At 37.6% G+C, this 25939-nt stretch overlaps 2 protein-coding genes across 2 annotated transcripts in view; one reads left to right on the top strand and one right to left on the bottom strand.

The window, feature by feature from the left end:
• Positions 1-51: 51 nt before the first annotated feature.
• On the bottom strand, positions 52-1242 carry LOC129427758 (uncharacterized). Its single transcript, XM_055184477.2, has 3 exons — positions 1093-1242; positions 381-1008; positions 52-308 (listed from the first exon to the last, which is right to left on the bottom strand). Exons 1-2 carry the CDS (start codon positions 1115-1117, stop codon positions 389-391), a joined length of 645 nt encoding a protein of 214 aa, XP_055040452.2. The 5' UTR covers positions 1118-1242; the 3' UTR covers positions 52-308; positions 381-388.
• Positions 1243-2480: 1238 nt separating this feature from the next.
• mybl2b (v-myb avian myeloblastosis viral oncogene homolog-like 2b) overlaps positions 2481-25939 on the top strand; it is a 77509-nt gene continuing 54050 nt past the window's right edge. Inside the window, exons 1-7 of the mRNA XM_055184019.2 lie at positions 2481-2740; positions 3286-3382; positions 4172-4243; positions 4355-4447; positions 4558-4778; positions 18824-18971; positions 23476-23667. Of these exons, the coding sequence (XP_055039994.2) occupies positions 2721-2740; positions 3286-3382; positions 4172-4243; positions 4355-4447; positions 4558-4778; positions 18824-18971; positions 23476-23667 (843 nt within the window). The 5' untranslated portion in view covers positions 2481-2720. The remainder of the gene's footprint in view (positions 2741-3285; positions 3383-4171; positions 4244-4354; positions 4448-4557; positions 4779-18823; positions 18972-23475; positions 23668-25939) is intronic.

The following is a 25939-nucleotide window of genomic DNA, read 5'->3' as shown; positions in this document are numbered from 1 at the left end:
CAAAAAGTATTCAGCAGCCCGTTTTTAACAGGAGGATTGAGTGTCAGAGGATCTCTTCGGCCAGGGTTTAATATCTGCTTCGCCATGTCGGCAGTTTCCATCAGTTCTCTCTAGGACTATTCATCCTAGTTGCCACACACATTTATAAATTAAACTTCACATTTCTACATTTGAATTGCATTTTAAGAGATTTTAATTTATGAAAAAGCTTTCAATCATTTGAATAATATTCCAACATTTCAACACAAATACACGTATACTATACATTAACATAGTTGTGAATACCATTCTAGAAAGCATCATGTTGCCTGTCAAAAGGAGATAAAGATTAAAATGATGAAACATTTAATCACTTGTGAATACATAAATAATATACATACCCCAAATATCAAATTGCCAAGTCCAAAAAACTCTGCTGGTCATCCCTAAATTCTAAGTTTGCAGGAACTCGACCAGATCTCAGCAAGACCATTTCTTTCCAGGAATGCTGGAGGTCTTCTGAAACATTTGGACATGGTGATGTTCCTGACCACATCAGTGGGATCTCAGGAGGTGCTGATGGGTCAATGGGACTCCATGTAGACTCCAAGCATGACTTCGGGCTCTCCACCATGGGGTTTACGAGGGACACTTCCCATGAGGGATGGGTGGTGGTCAGGTCAACACACGACAGGTCCAGCGAGTCTACCACAATGGATTTTTCAAATTTCACCCTTTCATAGGGTGTGGAGGACTTGTCTTCCACTGGACTGTTCGGCCTAGTATTTAAGGTGTTGCCTGGGGATAGAATGTTTTTGCTGACCGCAAACAGAGGGGACAAAATACTCATTGCGTAGTTCAGACGTGGTAAAACCGTAGGGTTAGGCTCTGAATACTCCAACACAATGCTTTTACTTGGTTTCAGGGAAACATCGGTTGAAATCACAGATAGTGATGATATACTTTGATCTGTACAAAAGCCTTTGTCCATGTCAGATAGTGATGTGCCCTCATAGCTCCTGGTCAATTCTAGAAAATACAAGATTTCCTTGAGTGTGTTTAGACTTCACATATTAAGATTATACCTAAAATTGTTTTATGTTGAGAATTTACCGGGTATTTCTGGTCCTGTATCCATGGGGAATATTTGGTGCTAATTGGATTCAGCTGATATTTATAGCTGTGTCTAATTAGGTCTTAATCTGTCCATGAGCAAAAACACTTGTAACATTTAGGGGTGGTTTCCCGGACAGAGATTAGCTTAAGCCAGGACTAGGTCTTAGTTTAATTAGGAAATATAACTAGTTTTAACAAACACACCTTACTTAAAACATTACTTGTGTGCATTTTGAGGCACAACAAAGGGCACTGATATATTTTAAGACAGTGATGGGAGAAATTAAGCTTTTCGAAGCTTCGAATCAATTTAACCAATTGCTTCGAAAATTGATTCAGTTTTTCGAAGCAGTTTGAAACACCACACACGCTGGCGACCCCTGCTGGTCAAAATAGTGTAAAAGCAGATATGTCCAAAAATGTTACATTTTTTTTTTAACAAAATAATAGCAAGATTTGTATTTGTTTTTTTTTTTACTTAATTAAGACTTAGTTAAAAGTCTATTATTTGTTTTTAGTTTTATTTAGGGCAAACAAATCATTAAAACTAACTACCCTTTTAATTATGCACATTTTTGTCATTAAATCTGTCTATAAACAAAAAGTAGACAAAATTGCAGTGTTATTTGTCAGAATGATTTTTTTTTGAACCATCGGATTTTCGAAAGGTTTCGAAACAGTTATGACGTAATGAAGCCTCGTTTGCTAAAATCACGTGACTTGGGCCAGTTTGAAACAAGCCCCGAACCACTGATTCGAAACAAAAGATTCGTAAATGTTTCGAAGCCTCATGAAGCAGTGCTTTGAAAACGACAATCACTAAGATATGTCAGTGCAAGTTGTTTTCAGTTTGGACAGCTCTTACATTTATTTTAGTCTAGGACTAGTGGGAAACCGCCCTAATGACAAATCTAAATGTTGTTTTGCTTTATCAGCAACAATCTATAACTATAACTGCACTAAACCCATTAAAGTTATAAGCATGCAATTCTTGCAGCATTGACTAGAATTTATGATGTCAGACAGTCAACGTTATGTGGCGTTGCGTTGTGCACTGTGCATACCGACCAGTTTATGACATCAAAAACATGCGAGAGTGATTCGAAAACGCAGGTAAGTGTTTTAACGATATTAAGATGTTTTTCATTGTGTTTCAAAACTTGTTAACTTGGTAGTATTGCCTATAAAATTATAACTCTTTATATGATGTTAAGTAGACTATACATTTACAGTTCAAATATGGAGGAGTATAATTTTTTTCATAATAGATTTGTAAAGAATCCCATATTCTTTGTCATTTTCTGGTTAATCCATAGCTCTGTTTATATCTAGTACGAGAGCGCGCGTTTGCACCATCCTGCCGCTCGTGAACGTGCGCGTGCAGCTTCTGTCCGCTGACGTCACTCGCGGGAACGGCTGTGAAAAAGAAGCGCGAGATAGAAACTTGAGCGCGGGGAACAGATGTGATACCGCCGAGTTCCGATGCTGGTTTTATTTAATAGTGCGTCGTGTGTTTGATCGACCCTCTTATTGACATCACAGATGTTTTTGTCTTTGTATGTTTCGTGCACAGCATCATCTTAAAGGTCTGTTATTTAGCGCAATTTGATAAACAAGTTGGAGAAATGTCGCGGTGGGCGCGCGGGTGAGTACACAAATGTATTTTTTATTTTCACAGGTCTAATGTTATAGAGTTAAACCTACTTAATAATGAGACAATGTTCACAATCTATGATTTTAACGTAATGCTTGAGAGTTGTAGAGATCGTTGACAGTGCCTTTATAATTGTTGTATTCAACCCCGCCTAATGAAAGAACAAAAAGAGTTGCAAGCGACAGTCATTATATTAACACTTTATCTTTAAATCTGGTGCAATGTAAAGGAAGCCACTACGAATGATTACTGTATTGCAGTGTGTATTTTTAAGTGGTTCAAATATGTATCGCATTTTGATGACATGCTTTGAAAGTATTAGCCAGTTCTGCTAACAGTTGTGTAGCGTGTTAGGTATTTGTTTATTGCGAACTATCTCAGATCTACTTGTGCTTTTTAAACTATTGTTTAATCGATGCTCCCTAAGGTTTTAAAAAGAGATCCATTCTGTCTAATAGACAGTGTTTAGCAAACACATTAGTCTCAACACATTGCTGCCAGTATTTGATAGACTGTTGCTCTGTTTGTGTTAACAGTGAAGATGAAGAGGAGGCTATGTGTCAAGACACAGATTCAGATGTGGCAGACCAAAAGGATTGTGGGAAAGTGAAAGTAAAGTGGACTCAAGATGAAGTATGCTACTGTTATATACATAAAAACATTATAAAGCCATTACCCATGAATAAGGAATGATTAGTTTTACTAAAATCTCTCTCTTTTTTTTTGCGTAAAAAGCTTTTTCTAAAATAACCCAGTGAATTCAGTACTTTACTCATTTCATTTTGTTTGACAAGTTGTCTCAAATGGTTGATGTGTCTCATTTTTATAAATGCCACTTGATGGTTTCAGCGGTAACAACATAAACAAACAGCTTTTGTGGAACAAACATAATTTCCGGTGAACTAAACCCTAATCCAACTTTTTTTAGTTACTGATGTGTAAGAATGATGGTTTATTAGTGCTGTTCATTGATTTTAGTAAGTTTTTTGACATTTGGATATAAAGTGTTTCAATACTACAATATATGGTGTAAAAACGTCTGAATGCTGCCCTCTTCAGGTTGAACGGTGGCTACTGCAGTTGAATTTTCCTATTGGATGTTGGGTCCAAAAAATGACTCGTGAAGTAAGCAGGTTCAAGCTCACCACGCCCTTGTTACGATATCACCACACACTTGGTACAAGCTTAGTTCGTCCCTTCTATCTCTGTTGGGATCTGCCCACTTTTCTTGCATTTTTCAAATATTGCCAGTGGGTGGAGTCATTCTCTGACCAGGGGTTTAGTTACGCTTTAACAATATTAAACAAACAGAGTCTAGAATTAAAGTTCCGCTCAGGCGCGTAATCCTGTCACAGCAAATGCGTCCAATGAAACCATCTATACAACTATGCTTATTGTTTTTTTTTTTTTTTTTTTTTTTAGGACGATAAGCTGCGGAAATTGGTGCTAAACGTTGGACCAAATGATTGGAAATACATTGCCAGTTTTTTACCTGTAAATATTTATTTGATAAAAATCCAATTTAAATTACTTGAGTTTCTTAATTACATTTATCAAATGTAAGCCTTTTTACTATTGTTAAAACTGACACTTTTTTTTTTTTAGAATCGTTCAGAGCATCAATGTCAGCATCGCTGGTTCAAAGTATTGGATCCAGATCTTGTCAAAGGACCTTGGACCAGAGAAGAAGATGAAAAGGTACAGTAGCATTATCTAACTCTAGCAATAACAGGGTTCCCTATGTGGTACTTAACATCACAATTCAAGTACAGTGTTGCCACAGCAAACTCTGTTCATGTTGTGTCCAGGTCATTGAACTGGTCAAACGGTATGGCAACAAGCAGTGGGCAATGGTGGCCAAACATCTGAAGGGTCGCCTTGGAAAGCAATGTAGGGAACGCTGGCATAACCACCTCAATCCAGACGTGAAGAAGTCCTCCTGGACTCCAGAGGAAGACCTCATTATCTTCAAGGCCCACTGTGTGCTGGGCAACCGCTGGGCAGAAATTGCCAAACTGCTTCCTGGAAGGTATCAGAGTTAAGAGATGCAAAACTATACAGATTAGTCACAAGCTTTTCTGAATAACTAGACAAAGACTTGGATTTACCAAAGATATTTCACCCAAGATACGTCACTGTTGTTGCTTTGAATAGGGGAGATTTCAGTGGACAAAATTGTTAGCCCCATGTCCCAGGGCTATTTGCATTCTAGTCGAGCTACCAAAATGTATCTCTGCCCTGCCTGTCGTGCGGAGGAAAGACATATTTTAATGCTTTTGCATTCTCTCACAGATTTGGTAGGGTAATTATTAGGGCTGGGCGGTTTTATCGATACAGCGATGTAAATCGATATTTATTTCCCGATAATGTCTCGATTTTAAAGCTGCGAGTATCTATACACGAGTCCCATTCAAATCCCCCGTGTTTACACCTGTTCGTGTTGCAGGAATAGCGATTTAGTCAGCCAGCCAGCCACTAGCAGAGCTGCCAACCTTTACGCATTTTGCGTAGCAGCCCTACTATGAAAATAAGAGCCAGTTTCAACAGTCAGACAGTTTTAGAATACAATATCAGTCATTTCTGTTCAGCCTAATCACCAAATACCAGACCAGACCAATGAGAACGAAACTATTTTAATGTGAAAAAAACATATGCATTCAAAACAACGCAGAGCGTGCCGGAGTTATGTTTGGGACCATTTTACACCAGCATGACTAAGTTTGTCTATTCATTCGCAGCCTTTGGTTTTGTGCAAATGTAAGTTATAAGATTGTGTTTATTTTGTGTAGGTCTATCTCTATATCTGATTTATCTCGTGATAGGATGCATTTGGTTAAAAATTTATGTAGCAAAGTGTAGCCTGGTGATCCTCAGCTTCAGCGCGCGCAGCTCAAACAGCACTGCATGACTAATAATGACTATTGGGACTGTCATATTAAATAACGTTATAAAGAGAACAATTTTGTAATAGAACATTGTGAATTATTTTGGTGTAGTTGCCGTGTCGTGTTGCTCCAGACAACATGCGCATTCTGAATGGCACATAACTTAGTTCGAATTCACTCGTGCATTCTCTTAATTTTGTGCAGATATAATTTGTAATGTTATGTTTATTTTGTATATATCTGATTAATATCATCTAGGTCAGGATACGTTTCTTTAGTGATGGGAGAAATGAAGCTTTTCGACGCTTCGAATCAATTGAACCAATTGCTTCGAAAATTGATTCAGTTTTTCGAAGCAGTTCGAAACACCACACACGCTGGCGACCCCTGCTGGTCAAAATAGTGTAAAAGCAGATATGTTCAAACATTTTACACTTTTTTTCACAGAATAATAGCAAGATTTGTATTAAAATATGTTTTAAAAATTATTTAACTTAATTAGGACATAGTTAAAAGTCTAATATGTGTTTTTAGTTTTATTTAGGGCAAACAAATCATTAAAACTAACTAACCTTTTAATTAAAATCACTTGCTAAAATCGTTTGCTAAAATCACGTGACTTGGGCCAGTTTGAAACAAGCTCCGAACCACTGATTCGAAACAAAACATTCGTAAATGTTTCGAAGCCTAATGAAGCACTGCTTCGAAAACGACCATCACTACGTTTCTTTGCGTTTCATAACGTGCACAGCTAATAATAATGATGATAAAACTATTTTATTACTAAATTGTTGTGAATTTATTGGTATTTGTTATTTTCAGCACATTGTTCCAGGAAGAGCGCATCCACAACTGTAAAAATAATATATTTAAATTAATTAAATATAAAAAGTAGCCTATTATTGTTTGAAAAATCTGCATTTACTGAAATTACTATTTTCCAAATTGAAAATTAAATAGAAAATATACTTTGGGGACTGGCGTTATATATGAATATGTAATGTGAAAATATTTACCTTGGAATGGGTTGCGCAGCCATACTTTGCCGTTCCTTGGGTCTTTTTCAGATGGAAAATAATGCACAAACTCATCAGACAGTGAGGTCAGGTGGCAATCAACTAATGAAATCAGCCATTGAAGTTTGCTGAGGTCCGCTCATCTCTCCACATACTTCTCTGTCACTTCAGGTAGATCGCGCTTTTTCTGTAGTCCGTTCAGATATGACGCTGTGACGTTACTGCTTAGTGTTTTTAAATTAAACCGCACAGAATTGTCATTCAGTGGTCCAGAGTCTTTTATTCAACTAGTCATTTCTCACTTGGACCTCGTCCTCTAGTGCTAGTGGCAGTTTTCAAATTCTGCTCTTCAATCAAAAGTAAACATAAGTTCATTCCAAATACACCACAAATGAAATCATAATAATCTTAAGAACAAAAACATTCAAAACATTTTCAGATACCAAATATATATAAATCAAATATTTTCATTTTAGTCATATTATCAAAACAAATATCATAATTCCTATATCACATAATAACACACAATATCTCAATATTACATCTCATGAAATAAAGCATATTAAAGAGTTCCTTTTTAGACTGTTTGCACAATTAATTGTTCATAGGGATCATAGAGTAACGTCAGTGTTTGTGTTCGCGTGTGTGCATGATCTCAGAGTCAAATTAACTGTAGGGACTTGACTTTTCACGTGACGAAGGAAGACAGTTTTAATCTAACACAATTTCAGTCCTACCTGAAGTCAGATGCACTGATAGTTCATATACTGCTTCAGAAAAGCCGCCTTGCCCAAACACAGCAGGGAAAGTGTCCTCTAGGATTGGCAATAATGAATATCCCAACACTTCACTGTAGAGCAGCCGGCATGCACATCTCAGTACCACCGCAATCTGTTGGTCTGCTTTCTTTTCCGCAGCATCGCGGCAATAATCACGTCAGCTTTTTCAGCACCGTTAAACACTGCGATGTGATAAACAAGCGTGTTCCAAAACTCTTAGCAGTGCAGCCAGCGGGATCCTGTTCTGAATGTCCTCGAAGCCTTTATATATATATATATATATATATCTGTAACTTCAGTCGTAAAAAAACTTTCTTCGGTTCACCCTTCACGCCGTTTCATTCATAAACTCCTCCCCGAACTCTTACGCGCACACCTGTCGAGGCTTACAACGATTGTGTCGTCACGGGCTTCCTTTCCCCTTATCAGAGTTTTCTCAATGAACGCGTTGCATTGTGGTTAATGTAGTCTCACTTCCATCTCAACGCGTTGCTAAGCAAGGCGCAAGGTGCTCAAAGAAAAACATTTTAATTGACTTATTGCTTAAGTTTTGGATTAAATAACATGACATGTCATAGCATTTAAAAAAGACAATTATTATTATTATAAAAATATAATTCGGGGAATATTCTGGGACAATTTCAAAGCCCGGTACCAACGGGTCCACGGACCGGCGGTTGGAAATCACTGCACTAGGCAACTCGTCTATTGGTGTAACCGCATTGGGCAGCAACCTGTTGGGAAAAAGAAGGCTTCGACCAATCATAGCACTAGTTTTAAACTCTTCAAAGCGGAGAGATGTCAAAACGAATAACGAGAATAACAAAATAGTTCTTCATCTCGCTCTATCTTGCTGTGACTTGTTTTACAAGGGAGGACGTCTAAACACAGTTTTAAAGGTAGGGATGCTCCGATCGATCGACCGATAATGCTTGCTATGTTTCTCAATGAATTACGGTGAAATGCCGCTACATCCAAAAGCCAGGGGGCGCTCTCGTGCAGAAACTCAAAATGCGCTGTAAACGAAGAACAATACACACGCAGCTGTGATGACACGCAGCTCCATGAAATGGCTGAAGGATATATTTATATTGCTGTTCTTCAAACCTTTTCAGGTATTTTCATGATAATAAAGAATATGTGTAATGATTATGTTTGACGAGTGTTGCTTTTTTAAATGCATGTTATAAACGACTCAAACTAACAGTGATTTTAGATCAATAAGGACTTACTGATCAAAAGCCGTAGTGCGTGAAATGGATGTAATAAGATCGGCTGTCCGATTCAGAATTATACTACAGTACTGTACATAGAATACACTATATACATTAACAGAATATCCTACTATATATAAATAAATACAATGCAATGCAATGATCACCCACAAATGTGGTGATCAAACACTTATATTGACGTGACAAAGATATGTACTATAGGCAAAAAGTTAAATCAACGTTATTATCCAAAATGAGTCTGATATCAGTGCACTAAACAGTAAACTTGACTTATTACAATTAACTTTAAAATACAAACAGAACAAAATACATAAAAGTTTTGACGAGAATAATGTTATATTGGAAACTTATGAAGTTATTGTTTATTAGCTTTACAGTAAGTCATGTACTTCACAAATTAGTTAGTGTTTCCGCTATATACATTCTACCGTGGCAGCCCGCCACGCCTAAAACATCCCCGCCACGCCTGCGGTTGTGGATAGAAGGGATACAGCAAACGAAATCTCGACGGATGAGCACTGTTTTATCCTAATCCTTCAACCAAACCCAACTCTAAAACCCAAAATTTCACAGGATTGTAGGATGTATTTGGATCTCATTTAGCCAGAGCCGCTGTTTTTATCCTAATAATCGTACCTCCAAATCTAATCCTAAACTTTTCTGCATTTGCTGTATCCCTTCTAGAGAAAACCCACGGCGGCAGCTCGCAAAATAACATCTACCGAAATGTCCGCCCTGCCAGACTGGCTGTCTTAGAAATAAATTCCTTTCTGGATTCGCGTTGTTCACTCATTTATAAATAAATCTCCTAAAATATCATAATTTCCTCCATGGGTTTAGTTTCATGCACAAATAGATTTAAATCAACAGATAGGGATGTAACGATTCAATCACGATTCAATCGCGGTCCTCATTAAAAATGCCTGTCTGAAATCGATTCTGAATCGCAAGGCTGCGATTCTTTGTTTTATGCACAGCTTGTGCCTGTATTACGGCATTTGGTCAGTAGGAAGTCCTTATCAATCTAAAATCATTATGAGTCAGAGTCGTTTATAACGTGCATTTAAAAAAGCAACACTCGTTAAACAAAATCATTCAAAATATTCTTCATTATCATGAAAATACCTGAAACAATTTGAAGAACAGCGTATAAATATTCATGTGTAGACATTTCCTGGAATAGCGTTTGTAATGATACTTCTTGTGTGGCACAAAGGCAGTTTCTGCACGGGAGCGCCCTCTGGCGTTCGGATGTGCCGGGATTCCACCGTAATTCATTCAAATTCATTCATTGAGAAAACGTGCATTTGCAACAGATGATGATTAGGCTACGTCTCTGTTTTGAGAAATAATAATAAAATAAATAAGCCGAAATATGTTACACTTAAATAATTATTAAATTGACAAAACGAATAAAAAATTTTTGAGTTTCTGTTCTTTTTTTGTTATGCGCTCTAAAACCAAAGCAGCAGAAGGCACGTCCTGTTTTTAATGATTTTAAATAAGAACAAGGTTTTCCCCTTATTGTGAGTTTACACAAATAAAACTACACCATTTACACCATTTCGAATGATGTTTTACTTTTATCTTTATAAATTTAGGGTAATTTAAGGTGCAAGGTCATCACGCGTATGCTGTTCACCGGCGCATATACACGGACGCAGCGCAGGGCTGCGAGAAAAGACATGATTAAACTTTCGATTTAACACATTACGAGTTTTTTGGAAATTCATTTGTAATCACTGTACTCATTTTATCAACTTATCGGGCCATTAGTTATTCAGAATATAGGCTATAAGCGCAGCGCGCTGCTGGCCGCTCAGCTGTCAATCTTCCGTTCTTCGACACTCACATTAAGTTTCACATTAAATAAGATATTTGTCTAAAAACAAAAGGCTAAATACTGAATACTACTCATATGCGACTGCAAAACATTAATAGTCTAATCTGTTTGGAAGGAAACTTACATTATTCCCGTGGGAAGAGAAGGACGTTGCTAATAAAAACTTGAGGCAGACGGTGAGACGGTTTCATCTGTTTCAGACAGCAGGGTCGGGGTACCCGCAGGTGAAACTCTTAATATTTGATGTAACGAGTGTAATAATATTAACGTGTTATATGCGTTGTAGATGCAGGTCGGGACTCAATAGATAAGAGTAAAATGCGGGTCTAACATCCAAGAACAAAATTCGACTTGTTTTTAAATGGCCCCGTGCTTATTTGTGTTTAAGATCTGTCTGAAGACCGTTAAAGGTTTCTATTTAACTGCGCGATTTGCGGTGTGAACAGGTCGGGGTCACAGTCTTTATGTCAAACGGGTCAGGTGTGGAATAAAATTGCTGCTGATGTCGGATAACTGGTCTGGGTGTTCTGTCAATCACAGCGGTGCGGATTATCAAACAGGACTGTGCATGACTTTGCATCAGGAAACTGTAACGCTAAACATGAGCACGAACTTGCAATGCACACTACATTAAAACTACAATTAAATATTCGTACTACGTATGTACCTATGTTTTTTTTATCAAAATATAGTTTAGATCAAACCTAGAAAAGCAATATGCTATAAATATAAGGAAAAGTAAATGACAGCATGAAAATTATAAAAAAATACATGCTAGTTTACTGTAGCCTATATTCTACATTTAAAAAATAATAATGTACATTTATAATCATCATGGGCGCCCCCTGCCGCCACAGCTGGGAAAAATCCTAGAGGAAACACTGAGTTAGCAACACACCGTTAAGAACATGTTGTCACCGTCTGACAACATACTGATGTAGGCTACTGTTTAATGTAGTGCACAACGTTTTTATAACACGAACCCACAGTGTTCGGCGCAAACTTTAGACTTTTATAAAACTAAAGCGTCTTCTCTCCGCCTCTTTTATTTAGCGAGGCTGTAAAGTTGCGCGAGCTTATTAAATTAATTGCTCTGAAATTAGCATGTTTACTAACAACACAAGCAGCAGTAATCCCATATAGTGATATATAAGTGCACGACTGCGCGTAGTTTAAACGTGTCATTACTCCGTCTCGCGTCATTTCTACCGCTTGCGTTTTGATAACTCGCAAGTGGACAAAAAGGTGCATTACCACCTTGGTGTGCATTATTTTCTTATAATTCAATGGCCCGTCGTCAATTATTCCTTACCTAATACACACATAATGTGCACTTGCGTTGCGATCAGTGATCTGCTGTGTTTTCGCGTCACGTTTGGTATCAACTCGGGAACCCCAATCGAGGTGGTACTAAAAAAAAGTATCGGGTACTACGTACTGCACTCAATGTAAACGCATTGCAGTCGCACTTTAACAGAAAAGACAAACTGGCGTGAGCAGCACGCAGAAATCAATGTTCGCAAGCGGATCGTCTGTGTTTCCTTTTTGTAGCATGCAGCTGCAAAACATGACAAAACTAAAGTAAGTTTCTAAATAATATCAATCGTATTCTGACTCGATCCTTACTGGCTCCCATAAATGTACATCAGATTTTTTTTGCAGAGCAGGGAAATGGAAGCTGAAAGTATAGATGATGAAGGAGGTAAAACAAACTATATGCTCAACCAGTCGTAACCATAGTCAAGAATTGCATTATTGCTGAGAAAATCAACACATGTTTGTGTACTATTCTGTATTGTCAGATATGAAATTACTGTTTAGTTCACTACGTAAAGTTGGCATAAAACATATTAATAATGTTAAAGAAAAACTAGTGGGAGGCCTGCGCCCTAGTACAGCTTCATGTCAACGGGCCTGCTGGAAAATAAAGCAATGATATAGCATGCTATTTGTTGATTCTTTATTATTTATAATGTCCCATGTATTTAAGACACATGCCAAAATGACACAAGTTCTGTTTAAGAGGCATATTTGTTGGGATTGCCTTTTTATTAAACACAAGCTGTAGACTCTCTGTCAGTCAGAGACATATAATGTGTAATTGATGTTTGTAGTTTTCAGTTCAAATTAATTCAATCCAAGTAAATGGAGCACTCACAAGGTGTCACCAAAAACACTTTGTCCCCTTTAAATCTTTCAGAAAATGATGTTAGTGTATCGGATTATATCGTATCGGTGGCCGAGCAGGTCAATACATATCATACAGCAAGACGAGTATCGTGTATCGTATCGGGAGATGTGTGTATGCTACAGCCCTAGTAATTATGTTGTATGCAGGGAACTACACTAACCTTTTCCACTATACATGTGACAAAGAATTGATTTAACATTAATATTAATTTCACATTATAGTTTGTTAATCTAACCACCCCAAACTTTCTTTTAACAAAGCTGACACTGTTTGTCAAAGCACCACAAAAACACTTTGCTGTTTTTGCACTGATATATGAAGCAATTAGATGACCACTTTATATTCAAACTCAATATATACAATACTATGTATACTATATTAATAGACAGTGCAGGTCTATAGATTATAAATGTTACTGGTGTTATGATGGTTATAATTTCTATTAGATTAGTTAGCACTTTTACTGCTTCTGCTCGATCTTTCTATTTCTCTCTTACCGATTAAAAAAGCTTAATCCACTCAGATTTAAAAGTCTACTTGCGGTCCGGTGATAGGTGACTTTACTTACAGCTTTGCGTTTTTATATCTTGAGTCAGCTTGAGCTTTGCTCGTTCAGTGTAATGCTTGACATTAGCATTGCTTTTTTCTACCATATCTGTGCAAACCTTTTAAAAAAATATATGGCTTATTAATAATAAGATTATAAAAAATGGGAGAAAGAAAATGCAGCGCGTGGTCGTAACAAGAGCCAGTTCTCCGATCGACTCGGGCTTTACAAAAATATTAATCACTTGGGACCCGAAGTAATTAAACTAGGACCGACCCCGACGCGACTGACCATTTAAAATATAACCCGGAACCGCACGGGTATTCTGTGAAGACCTCTAATGGTAAAACTCTGCTCAAGTTCAGACACATGGAAGGATACAATGTGAAACTTGCTTCGCGTCGCACCGTCCCAATTCATTGAGAAACAGAAAGCACGCAAACGCTCACCGTGTTGAAGGCTCAGAGCACGTTGTAAAACGTATACTTAAAATACACATTTCTGTTTTAATAAATGCTCATAGTAAATCATAGCATATAACCTAAAACATAAGGTAGGTACAAAAATAATCAGTGATACATTTGCGACCCAGTAAAAATTAGGGTCGCAATGACGTTTCAAAAGGTCACCAAAATGGTCGCAGTGTAGTTCCCTGGTATGGAATTCGTGCATCGGGTATTAAAATTGCGTTTGAGTGTGTGCTCACTTTTTAGTTTTACTTTTACTGCGCATCAATTGAAACGCGTCATTTCTCCCACTTGCGTGTAAATGTAGCCCTTTTCACACACAAATTCCGTAAAATACACGGCATATGAATCCTGGATTTTTCCGGAATAGTTAGATTTTTTTTCATTCACACTGCCAAGTTTATCCGGCATGTGACGGTCCCGGAAAGTCCCGCCCTCTCTTCTACACAGCGTCTGAAGTTTGCATATTATATATTATTTCTCCCTCCAAGAACCACTCGCGTGCACTTGTGTTTATGATAAGATTATTAAGGAGCGCGTGACGCACCGTTCTAATGCTGGTGAATGATCTCAGCTTCAGAGTGGATATTTGACAAGCTCCCTGATTTCTGCTTTAATACAGTTTTCAGACATTTCTCATCGTGATTGTTTATATGCATTTAAAACCCGCATTTTGAGAGTTTGCAACATTTCTCGTGATGAATGTTTATATGCATGTTATCTCGTTGTAAGGAGCTGAACCATAACTTGTGTTGTGATGATGGCGCGCGTCCTCACTTTCGACACGCCCATTACGGCATTCTTGCGGCTTCTTGTTCACACAGAGGGTTACCCGCGTATCTTACTAGGTCCTCTTTTCGGCAACGATCCCAGAAGATTAACGGAACGAGTTTTTGTTCACACAGGCAATTTTACGGGTATTTTCTGGGACCAGAGGTCTGTGTGAATGAGGTTTCTGTCTCTCTCGTCCACTTTTAATCCAATCGACCAAAAGCGTCTTAAAGGGATAGTTCGGCCAAAAACGATATTAAACCCATGATTTACTCACCCCCAAGCTGTCCAAGTTGCATATGTCCATCGTTTTTCAGACAAACACATTTTCGGATATTTTAGAAAATATTTTAGATCTTTCTGTTGATTAAATGTAATGTTACGGGGTCCAGCAATAGTCCACGACCCTCAAGTCCAAAAAAAGTGCGTCCATCCTTCACAAACCAAATCCAAACGGCTCCAGGACGACAAACAAAGGTCCCCTGAGGGCAATCCGTGCGGTGTTGTTGTAGAAATATCCATATTTAAAATGTTATGAATGAATGAATGAATGAATGAATTTTTATTCTTTTCTTTTTTTTCTTCTTCAGAACATTATCAATAGTAACCAAACATATTATAACAGAAAATGAACAAATAAAAAATCTCAACATGTTCAAAAGAAATGAAAAAAAAAAACAAGAAAGGAGAAGGAAGAAGCATAGCTTATATTTACCTTCCCCTTTTACACAACTATCTTTGAAACAGCTACTATTTACTCTTGCAAAATATCATGATTTATCCTATTGAGAAAAAGCTTAATCATTTGAAGTACATTTATCTGAAAATAACTCACACAATATAATATAAAAAATAATAATTTAAATATATACATAATGGCAAGAAACAAACTATATGATGTTCAGATCAACCACTTAAAGAGGAAATGAAATATTTGTCCCATATTCACCTTAATTTATATACTTTTCTAATATAGACATTTTAAACCTTCTTTTGAATTGCACAATATGTTTGCTTTCCTTAATTGTTGTAGGTAAATTATTCCACAGCCTCACCCCGTTGACAGATATGCACATGCTTTTGAGTGTAGTACGTGCCATTGATTGAGAGAGATTTCCTCTCCTTCTTAAATTATATCTACTATCTCTTTCCTTAAACCATTTTTGAATATTATTAGGGAGTACTTTATTTTTAGCTTTATACATAATTTGTGTAGTCTTAAGATCCACTATGTCTTTAAATTTTAATGTTTGTAATTTTAAAAATAAATCATTTGTATGTGCATAATAGCCAACATTGCAAACTATTCTCATTATTCTATTAACGTTATTAACTACCTTCCGCCATCTTAGACTCAGGAGAGAGTATTAGCGTAGTGTATGCACTTTTCTTAGTCACGTATGACAAATTCGGAGGGCGGGGGCACAGAGCAGCAACAGAGAAACCGCTGTATGCTGCGTAAGCGCTCATCCTGAATGCGGATGACTCTAAGATGGCGGCGTTACTGGAAGGTAGCCAATTACGTTAACAACATTCCAAACATGGATATCTCTACAACAACACCGCACGGACCACCCCCAGAAGACCTTTGTTTATCATCCTGGAGCCGTTTGGATTTAATTTGTGAAGGATGGACGCACTTTTTTTGGACTTGAAGGTCGTGGACTATTGCTGGACCCCGTAACATTACATTTAATCAACAGAAAGATCTAAAATATTTTCTAAAATATCCGAAAATGTGTTTGTCTGAAAAACGATGGACATATGCAACTCGGACAGCTTGGGGGTGAGTAAATCATGGGTTTAATATCGTTTTTGGCCGAACTATCCCTTTAATACCAGGTGTAAAAATGTTGTGAAGACACAATTTCACTGTTACCGCCTAAGTAACTCAAGAGTGACAACACTGACTAAAGTGAAGGGTGGTTGGCTGGTGTCACTATATTCAATTCAATTCAATTTTATTTATATAGCGCTTTCAGTGTTTCCCACAGGATTTTGAGAGACTGTGGTGGTGATGACGTCACCCGCTAATTAGCATATATGTGACGTCATCATGTCGTGTTTGCATTTGATCTAGTGTTGGCACCTGAAATATGTTTCACTTCTACTCTTTGATCTGTATCTGTATTTGATCTGTATTATATATCAAATTATATTTTAAGCCGAATTAAGCTGTTTTAAATAGTGAAATAAAAATGTAAATGGGGAATCATGAAAATTCTATTTGTGGGGGCCAGTGTTGATTCTGTGGTGGGCCGCCACAAATAAATCAATGTATGGGAAACACTGGCTTTTCACAATTGGTGATTGTTTCAAAGCAGCTTTACATTAATAGAAGAAGTGAAAAGCACAGAAAAACGACAGATAGCACAACATAATACACGATAGCACAAGCAGCTAAATTTGATGCGGCTATGAATCAACATTATAAGCGTGCGTATTGCTATTGTAACGTAAAGAAGATGGTGCTAAGTTAAGCCCAAGAGGGCTGCCTCCCCGGGTTGAAAAACCCCCTAGGAGAAAAAAAAAAAAAAGTCATAGGAGGGAAAAACCCTTGGGAGATATATTTATATTGAAACGATTAAGGAGATTAGGTGGAGGTTAAGCGGGTTCTGCCGGTGGTCGTTGGTCATGCATCAGCTGGGCATCACGTTGAAGGTCTGCCGGTGGGTCAGAGGTGTGCCGACTTTCACATTTACCGGAACTGGGTCTGTTTGTCTCATTGTCCTCGGAGAGGAGGACGAGACATAAAGAAAGAAAAACAAAACCCAATTAGCGTAGGGGCCATTCATATGTATACACCTATACATATACACAAACATATATCCATATATATCCACACATATCTATATATACATATATACACATATATATACATACACATACACACACATACACATATATATACACATACATATATATATACATACACACATACACACATATACACATACATACACACACATGTACATATACGTATTGAAGATACAACGTCATCCTAGTGAAAGACTCTGCACAGTTTGGTTTAGGGAGAATGAGAAAAATGCACGGGACGGCGAATGTTTTGGAAATGGGTGCAGTGACACCCTTTTAAAGACTGAAGTCCCGCCCCAGACTAGTGGGCTTAACACCACAAATCTATACCCATCGTGCTTTATTGAAGTTCGGACGAGCAAGGGAGTAAAGGGGAGACGGGGACGTGACTGCGCCAGCCATCTCCCTGACGCCTGTCTGGGCTTCACAGTATTCCCCTACTCGACTCAGAAACCTCAGGAGAAGGGCCGAGCAAGTGAAAACATAATGCCATACATAACTTTCAATCACTCCTCTGCGCTTGGCAATTAATGGCCCGATTCGGGGATTTATTGGTGTAGTTTTGAAGTTTTGGCCTTGTATTGTGGTTTGTATGTGCACAGAGTAGCGTTTCTTTTCCTTGTATGTAGCCTTTTCTATTTTATACGTGACCTTTGTTTTTAAAAGTTTATGCCCGGCTCATGGTTTGCTCACACTATAGTGAGTGACCTGCATCATTATTTTTAATGTCATTTTTATTCAGGCTACTTGCATTAATTTCGGGCTACAAAAAACTCTGAGTGCCTGCCCAAAGAGCTACCAGGGATTTTTTAATTTTGCGAGCCCTGCGCTAGCACCGTCTGGTAAAAAGAGCCAGTCGTCAATATTTGAAAAATGCAAGAAAAGTGGGCAGATCCCAACAGAGATCGAAGGGACGAACTAAGCTTGTACCAAGTGTGTGGTGAGATCGTAACAAGGGCGTGGTGAGCTTGAACCTGCTTACGTCACGAGTCATTTTTTGGACCCAACATCCAATAGGAAAATTCAACTGCAGTAGCCACCGTTCAACCTGAAGAGGGCAGCATTCAGACGTTTTTACACCATATATTGTAGTATTGAAACACTTTATATCCAAATGTCAAAAAACTTACTAAAATCAATGAACAGCACTAATAAAGCATCATTCTTACAGATCAGTAACTAAAAAAAGTTGGTTTAGGGTTTAGTTACTCTTTAAAGAATGACATCCTCTGGGGGGGATGGGCTTTGTACAGACTTGTTTGTTCTTTGCGACCATCCCTGCCGATTGTTTGTGCATGTGTAGTATTTGACAGGTCTTGCTGTGTTAACAGGTTTATTGTAAACATTTGAACCCATAACTGTATCAATTTGGTACTTAATTTCCATGAGAACTGCTAGATTGTGTGAAGCAAGCCAATCGTTGTAGAATCTTTTCCAGAGCAATTTTGTGACTATTTTATTCAAGTAGGCAGATGTTAGATTTTGTGAAGTTGAGTAAATAAACTTGTTTTTTTTTTTTTCAGAACAGACAACGCAGTCAAAAACCACTGGAACTCTACCATTAAGCGTAAAGTTGAAACGGGCTATTATGCTGGGGTGGACACTACACTGCATGTAATCCAACAAACAGAGAATGAAGAGGTACTACCTGAAGAGACTGCTCAGCAACAGGTATTTTCTCTAGCATACTTCAGTACAAATTATAAACTGCAATTGGGGTTTTTGGTTGATATATTGATTTGGGTTTTTAAAGGCGAAGATCTATTAAAACTATTAATGGCCGTTCACATTAGTGTTGTTTTTGGAGGCCTGTTTTCATTTGAGTCTAGTCTTTGTCTCAAGCTGTCATTTTAGTTTTTATTAGTTTTAGTCACGTTCATACTCTCTTAGTCTAGTCAAGTTTTCAGGGTTTTTGAGGAGTCTTAACAAGTCTAAAATTCAGAAAGTTAAATTTAAGGCCTTAAAAAGTCTTAAAGGGGTGGTTCAATTGTATTTTATGCATTCTGACATATTAACAGTGTTTAAGAGTTGTTTCATCATACTAAACATAGGTAACAGACCTGCAAACTTGTCGCTTTTCGGCGACAATCGCCATTTTCTTGGTCAATTGGGTCATTCACGTGAATCGCGTGGAACCGGAGAGTTTATTTTTTTGAGGTGGTGGTGGTGGGGGGGGGGGGGTCGGGAGGCTGCCCTTTATCTGAATGCCATGCGGGCTAGAATTGCCAAACATTATTGGATAATTCTTATAATTGACACTTCTCTGGGCCAATCGGAATCTTAGCACTTCCTTCAACTCTTGAAGACAGCGCGGTCCTTTGGATGAGAGACACACCTGGCTACCACGCGAGTCTGATGGACACTTTTACCGTGAAGGAACCATCTTATTCAAGGTAAGTCAACTTTTTTTGTACCAAAAACAACAACTATTTGTTTGCTTGATTTAAATTAGCGTTAGCTACCGCTTATATTGTATTTTTAGGAACGAGTCTACGCAGAGTAATGCACAAACGTAGACCTTGCATAAAGTTTGCCTATGCTTCGAGCAAAATGACTAATGTTAGCTAACTTAGCAGGACGATTGTTAGCTAGGCTTATCGTTACCTGGGTGCTCTGCCCTGAGTTCCGAGATATACGGCTACTACTCTAAATCTGAGCTAACCTTACCCTGAGTAACTTCATTACGGTGGCTGCGGTGCGCGCTTCCGTGGGCAGTCATTCGTGATGTAGGTAAATGTGACTGTTTACACAATAGCTGATGCGAGAGTAATGTTAAAGGAAAACCCACCATTTTTCAATATTTTACTATGTTCTTACCTCAACTTAAACTAATTAATACATACCTATCTTTTTTCAATGCTTGCACGTAATCTTTGTACATTGCGTTGTGAATGTGATTTAGCCTAGCCCCATTAATTCCTGGTGGCTGTATACCTGGTAAACAGTAATTTTTAACAACAGGGCTGTTTAGACAAAACAATCTGGCGAGCGTGTTGTCCTAGGCTAATACACCAACAGCAAATTTCTGTATAATAAAGGGCTACAGTTTGCATCAAAGTCTGTCAATGAAATCTTTACATTGTGTTGTTAGTTGAATTTACATTATGAACACTAGCACTTTGAGATTGTTTATTCAATGTAAGGAGCCCTACATATAAAATGCATTATTATTATTATTATTGAACAGAAATGTATGTTGATATTCACTGCATATCAGCCATACAGTATGGGAGACATGTGGTTTTATCATATTAGTCGTATGTATGATAGTTTGCAAGGTTATATTTTAATGATTTTAATTTACTTTCAGGTTCTGGGCACTTTGGTGGAGCACTCACTGCCATTCACAATGGCCCGTCATCGTCAACCTTGCACAGACGCCGGCTGAGGACAAAGTGGCTCTGTCGCACGAAGCTTTTTTATTTCTGTCTCTTGTTATTTTTTATTTCAGTGTCATGCTTCACAACACTTCCAGGCATTTCTGTGAGTTGTAAATAAAAACATTTGTAAAATATTAAATGTGTCATTCTCCTTAAGCTTCAATGATGTTTTAACATTGATTTTTGATTAAAGTATGCTGATTTTTGTTAAGTCATGCTCAGAATCATTAAAATCACACAAAAAATAGAGCTGGGGTAACGCCCCCCCCCCCCAGCCCTGTGCGTGTGACACTGTCACCTTTTTTACTCTGAGGAGTTTGCAGGTCTGAGGTAAAGTGTCAAAAAAGCAGTTGTGCGTGTTACAGAGTATTTCTGTGCCAAATGCACTTCGCCAGTGTTCGTACAAGTTTCGGATAGTTTTTTTTTATTCCGGGCCCAGCTGACGTTTCAAGGATTTCTATACGCATTGAATGTCTTTAGCACAGATATGTTTATCATGGTTCAAGCGCAACGCAGTACAATGTCATTTAAGCAATTAAAGTTACTTGATATAAATCGGTACACTGTTATACTATTAAAATCAGGCAGATGAGTTGGTTATGTCAGCAGTCAAAGCTATACATTTTTACAGGCTTGTGAACTGACCTGAAAGTGATGCACAGGTTTTATTTTGGACTTTTCTTTTCCATTTGGAGACAGAATGCTGTGTCTTCCCTGGCATAGTTGTCCATCAATTGTGACGTGTGTTGCTGTGCAAACAGATGGCGTGTATGATATCAAAGTATTGCGAGAGCAGACTGCTCTGCATGCTTTCTAATCGTTCTCGCGGGTTTTTTTGCGGATCAATCTGCACGGTGCCATTGAACGCACATGATCATCTGTTAATATGAACCTATGATGATAATAATAACTATCGCCAACTATCGTCATGAAAGCCCGCTATTAGCAATATGTCTGACGATCGTCAAAATGCAATACTATTGTCTATCGGCACAACCCTACAGTAAAGACTGCGAAGTGTTTAATTTTCACTCAACAGAAATAAGCCTTTTTAAAGGCATAATTAAATTTCTCTATGCAGAAGAAAGTTTTCTATACCAAGAAAGTGACAAGATGAAAACCACTATTTTCTGTTACAAACTTTCACATAGCATCTTTAGGTTATAAAAACATAAAAAATTCAAATCCATAACTTGATTTTCAAAGATTTATTATAAAAACAAATTATTTTTTTCCACAAAATGCTATAAATCCATGACTTTAAAAAAAAAATGCTGTAAATCTATTCAATCAATGTATAAATGTGCATTCATCTTTGCCATGATATATTCATTTAGTTGAACAGTGATATACACTGATAAAAAATAAACATTAATGTTATTAATCAAAACACTTACTTTGTCATATTAAGATCACTGTCATTGCAGCGGTTATACTTGACGTCGTTGTTTAGCATTTTTCACAGCGATCAGCTGTAAAATGTTTTGGTCCTGCTCGATTTTCGTTGACTGAGTAAAATAATGTAAAGTTATTCATAAGATCCCCTGGGGTCAATGTGTTAGCATGAGAAACTTGATCGGTGCTGTCGGGAGATAAGCACCAGTCTCCCGAGTGCTTCGCGTAAATTATTAGATGTTGATGACAATCTTTCCCGTCACAGAAAACAATCACAGGTTTAACAATGCCATTAAAGTATTATTTTGTTTTATTTGTTGATCACGAAGTACAAAATAGATGACGAAAACTAGGACTCCGTGTACTCGGCGCACCGCCATGTTTGTTTACATTGCGTGAATGGTCCGCTGTAATTTCTGGAATGGATTTATTGCGTTCTGTAAAAAAGGAGGTGTGGCGTTTATCGCATTTTGGGAAAAAAGGGAGAAAAGATGACAGAATAACACGGCGGATATTGGATTTTGTGTAAAATTTATTTATTTACTTTTAAATACTGACCTGATATAATACTGATTTTTTTTTTTTTCCAAAAATGGCGTTTATCGCGTTTTGGAACCAAACTCTTCAAATATTTGTTGTACTTATTTATTTGATTCTCTATTAAAACGATAATATAGGCTATCAAATTACTGCAAGTAATATTCTAAATGCAACTTCATATTACTTTATCTAGAAAAAATGTTAACAGTTACAGTCATCAAAGAGCTTGCATATCAGCTTAAAGAATCTGTATCGGCATTGGTATCGGTCGATCACAATGACAACAAATCGGTACTTTGTTATGGCTGCAAAAATCTTGATTGGAGCATCCCTACTTTCATATACACAAATGATGAATCTAATGAAAATGAGTTTCCATGTATTCTGATACTTGTGTGATCAATTTGTTCGTTTCATGAAGTAATTTTAAGCATTGAAGAATTAAAGGTGTTCTAAGTGAATCTGTGTGTTGATTTTTGAAATGTGTTTTCAAACAAACTGAGCGTAGTTAACTCCTCCCCTCCCCCTCCCTTCCGTGCTTTCATGAACGCGCCCAACCCAAAAATCGTTTATTGGCTGGAACACTTTGTTTTGTTTCGTGGTGCAGGTTTGGCCACTGTGTTTATATTGAAGTTTGTAGAGTCTGGGCTGTCTACAGAGATCGCGTTTTTTTTACAGTTTTATCAGCGGACAGGCAGCAAGCAGATAATGAGGAGATGTTTGCTGTATGTAAGAAAAAATGTTTTATGGTCTAAAACGCATGAATTCGCTTAGAGTGCCTTTAACCTTAAAATGAAATGTTTACTGAATTGTTTTGGCAGTGTAACATTAATTTCTAACTCTCTTCTATATATTTATAGGATTCTGATGCACATGAGAAAGGCAACACTGCTTCTACCAAAACTGCATCTCCCAAAGCTCCAACAACCCCTAAAAGCGAAGCTGACAACTCTGGAGACTCCAATGTGTCCACCTGGATCATGGACAGCTCGGGTTTTCTCTCACCCTCAGCCGCTCCAACCTTAAAGGAGGTGATGGAACTTATGGATGGGGTAAGTCCTAAAAACACATTTGATTTGTCGTCCAGTAATTTGGATTAGGGTTTTCAGTCAGGGGTCTGTGATATTGGCAGAAAAAAATTATAATGTTAATAATGTCTGTGATCTTGTCAATAATGATATCAGACAATATTTTGCATCCTTTAAAAATGTGTTTGTGAAAGCCTTATGGGGAGTGTAGGCGAATGATTCCACAATTTGTGTGAGTAGATAACATACCAGGGTTTCCGCAGGGTCTTAAATTTGCTGTTCTAGGTCTTAAAATAATTTTAAACAGGTCTTAATTTTCCTACATCCATGTAATGCTGATTGAAATGCTAACACAGTACGTCAGAATGCAGTACGTTTTTGGGATAATTTCTTTCGCTCAATAGTTGAGATGCCATTCGCATTACTATGATAATTAAATTACTGCCGCCAGCTAATACACTTTGCATTAACATGCGATTTCTGTGATCCTGTCAATCCCAAGTGGCTGCACTTGAATCATCCTCACAAGGGAATCCTCACACCGCAATGGAAAATTCATAACCAGGGTGTCCGCGGATCCTTAAAAAGTCTTAAAACGTCTTAAATTTTGTAGTATGAAATAAGGCCTTAATTAGCATTAAAATGCAGGGCTCTACACTAACTTTTTGCACTGGTGCGCCTTATATTTTTTCTTAAAAGTTAGGTGTACCCTAATTTTTGACCGCATCGGATTTATAGTTCACCCAAAAATGAAAATTCTGTCATAATTTACTCACTCTCATGTTGTTACAAACCTGTATAAATGTCTTTGTTCTGGTGAACATGAATGAAAATATTTTCAAGAATGTGTAACCAAACCATTCATGAGCCCCATTCACTTCCATAGTATTTTTTTTTCCTACTATAGAAGTGAACGGGGCTCATAACAAAGAAATGTATACAGGTTTGTAACAAAATGAAGGAGTTAATGATGACAGAATTTTAATTTTTGGATGAACTGTCCCTTTAACACCGCAAGTTTAGCACCCATGGTGGCTTAATACAGAATATAAACATGTAGGCTATTTTATAATTTTCATGTTGTCATTCCATTTCCCTTATACGAGTCATGCACAGTCCTGTTTGATAACCCGCATCCGCGCGATTAAAATAACACTTTATCCGACATCAGCATCAATTTATTTCATACCCGCACGTTTGACATCAAGACTGCGACCGGCCGCACCGCAAATCGTGAAGTAAGTAGAAACCTTTCATGCAGATCTTCATGCAGAACATTGACAGAAATAAGCACAGGACCATCTCACTTATTGTGAGCATGTACAAATTCTAACCAGAAAGTTCAATCAAAAGTTATTTGTTTATAGTAAAATCAGACCATATTTGTCTCTTTCTGTCTCAAAAACATATCTTCATGCCATTATTATGTCCACTCTGTCGTATTGTTTGCCTGTTTGGTCACTTACAACAAATGAAATCCTTGAACAAGTAATAAGACTCTATAATAGAGCTCATAAGATCCACAACAAGCTACCAGGCTGGACTCACCATTGTTTTGCATTATCCCTGTCAAATGCTTTGACATTTCAGAACTACACAATAAGCCACGGGATAAACCTGTATTATCAAATTCAGTAGCGCTTACTGCGTTGGTTCCAAAACCCAGATCAAGGTCTGAACGTATGACTAGATCTGTCACAAATGGACTTTTGCCTTTACCAGCTTTTAGGAACAGCTATGGACAGAGATCTTTTTTTCATGTGCTTACCAAAGCCTGGAATGAGATCCCACAGTATATCAGGACCATAACATCACTGAGACTATTTGCTCGCCACCTGATGGACAAGTACATCTGTGACCATTGATGTGGTTCTATGGCCTCACCCTAATGCTCCCTCTCTTAGTATGTGTCTTTGTATGGTTGTTGTCTTTGTTTTGGAGTTTGTTGTCTGTGTGGTTTTTATGTTCTGCAGAGCAGGAACCTGTTGAAAACCAGTTTTATACTGAGTCAGGCTCGATTGCTTTAATCTTTTCCTGTTTAACAATAAAAATCAAAAAAATAAAAATAAAATCAAACCATGATTGGACAAATATATTATCATTTAATGTGAAACTTTGTGAGGGTCGGCAGATTGACAGCTGAGGGGTCAGCAGTGTTTGAACACTCATAAGCGCTGCACTTATATTTATACCTTATGAATTGATGATATGATTGCACTGATTCCAAAGGGATGTCCAAAAAAACCTCAAGTAGAATGTTTAAAGTTTAATGTCTCTTTCTTGCTGCCCTGCGTAA

This window comes from Misgurnus anguillicaudatus, chromosome 14 (genome assembly GCF_027580225.2).
Source record: "Misgurnus anguillicaudatus chromosome 14, ASM2758022v2, whole genome shotgun sequence".
Taxonomy (NCBI): domain Eukaryota; kingdom Metazoa; phylum Chordata; class Actinopteri; order Cypriniformes; family Cobitidae; genus Misgurnus; species Misgurnus anguillicaudatus.
The sequence above is the reverse complement of the archived record's forward strand: the minus strand, read 5'-3'. Positions and strand labels throughout refer to the sequence as shown.

Bases quoted from the DNA above. Each gene is read 5' to 3' on its own strand.
- LOC129427758 (XM_055184477.2), bottom strand. From the start codon at position 1,117: ATGGATACAGGACCAGAAATACCCG. The intron at 1,009-1,092 runs GTAAATTCTCAA...TGTATTTTCTAG, and splicing joins TACAGGACCAGAAATACCCG to AATTGACCAGGAGCTATGAG.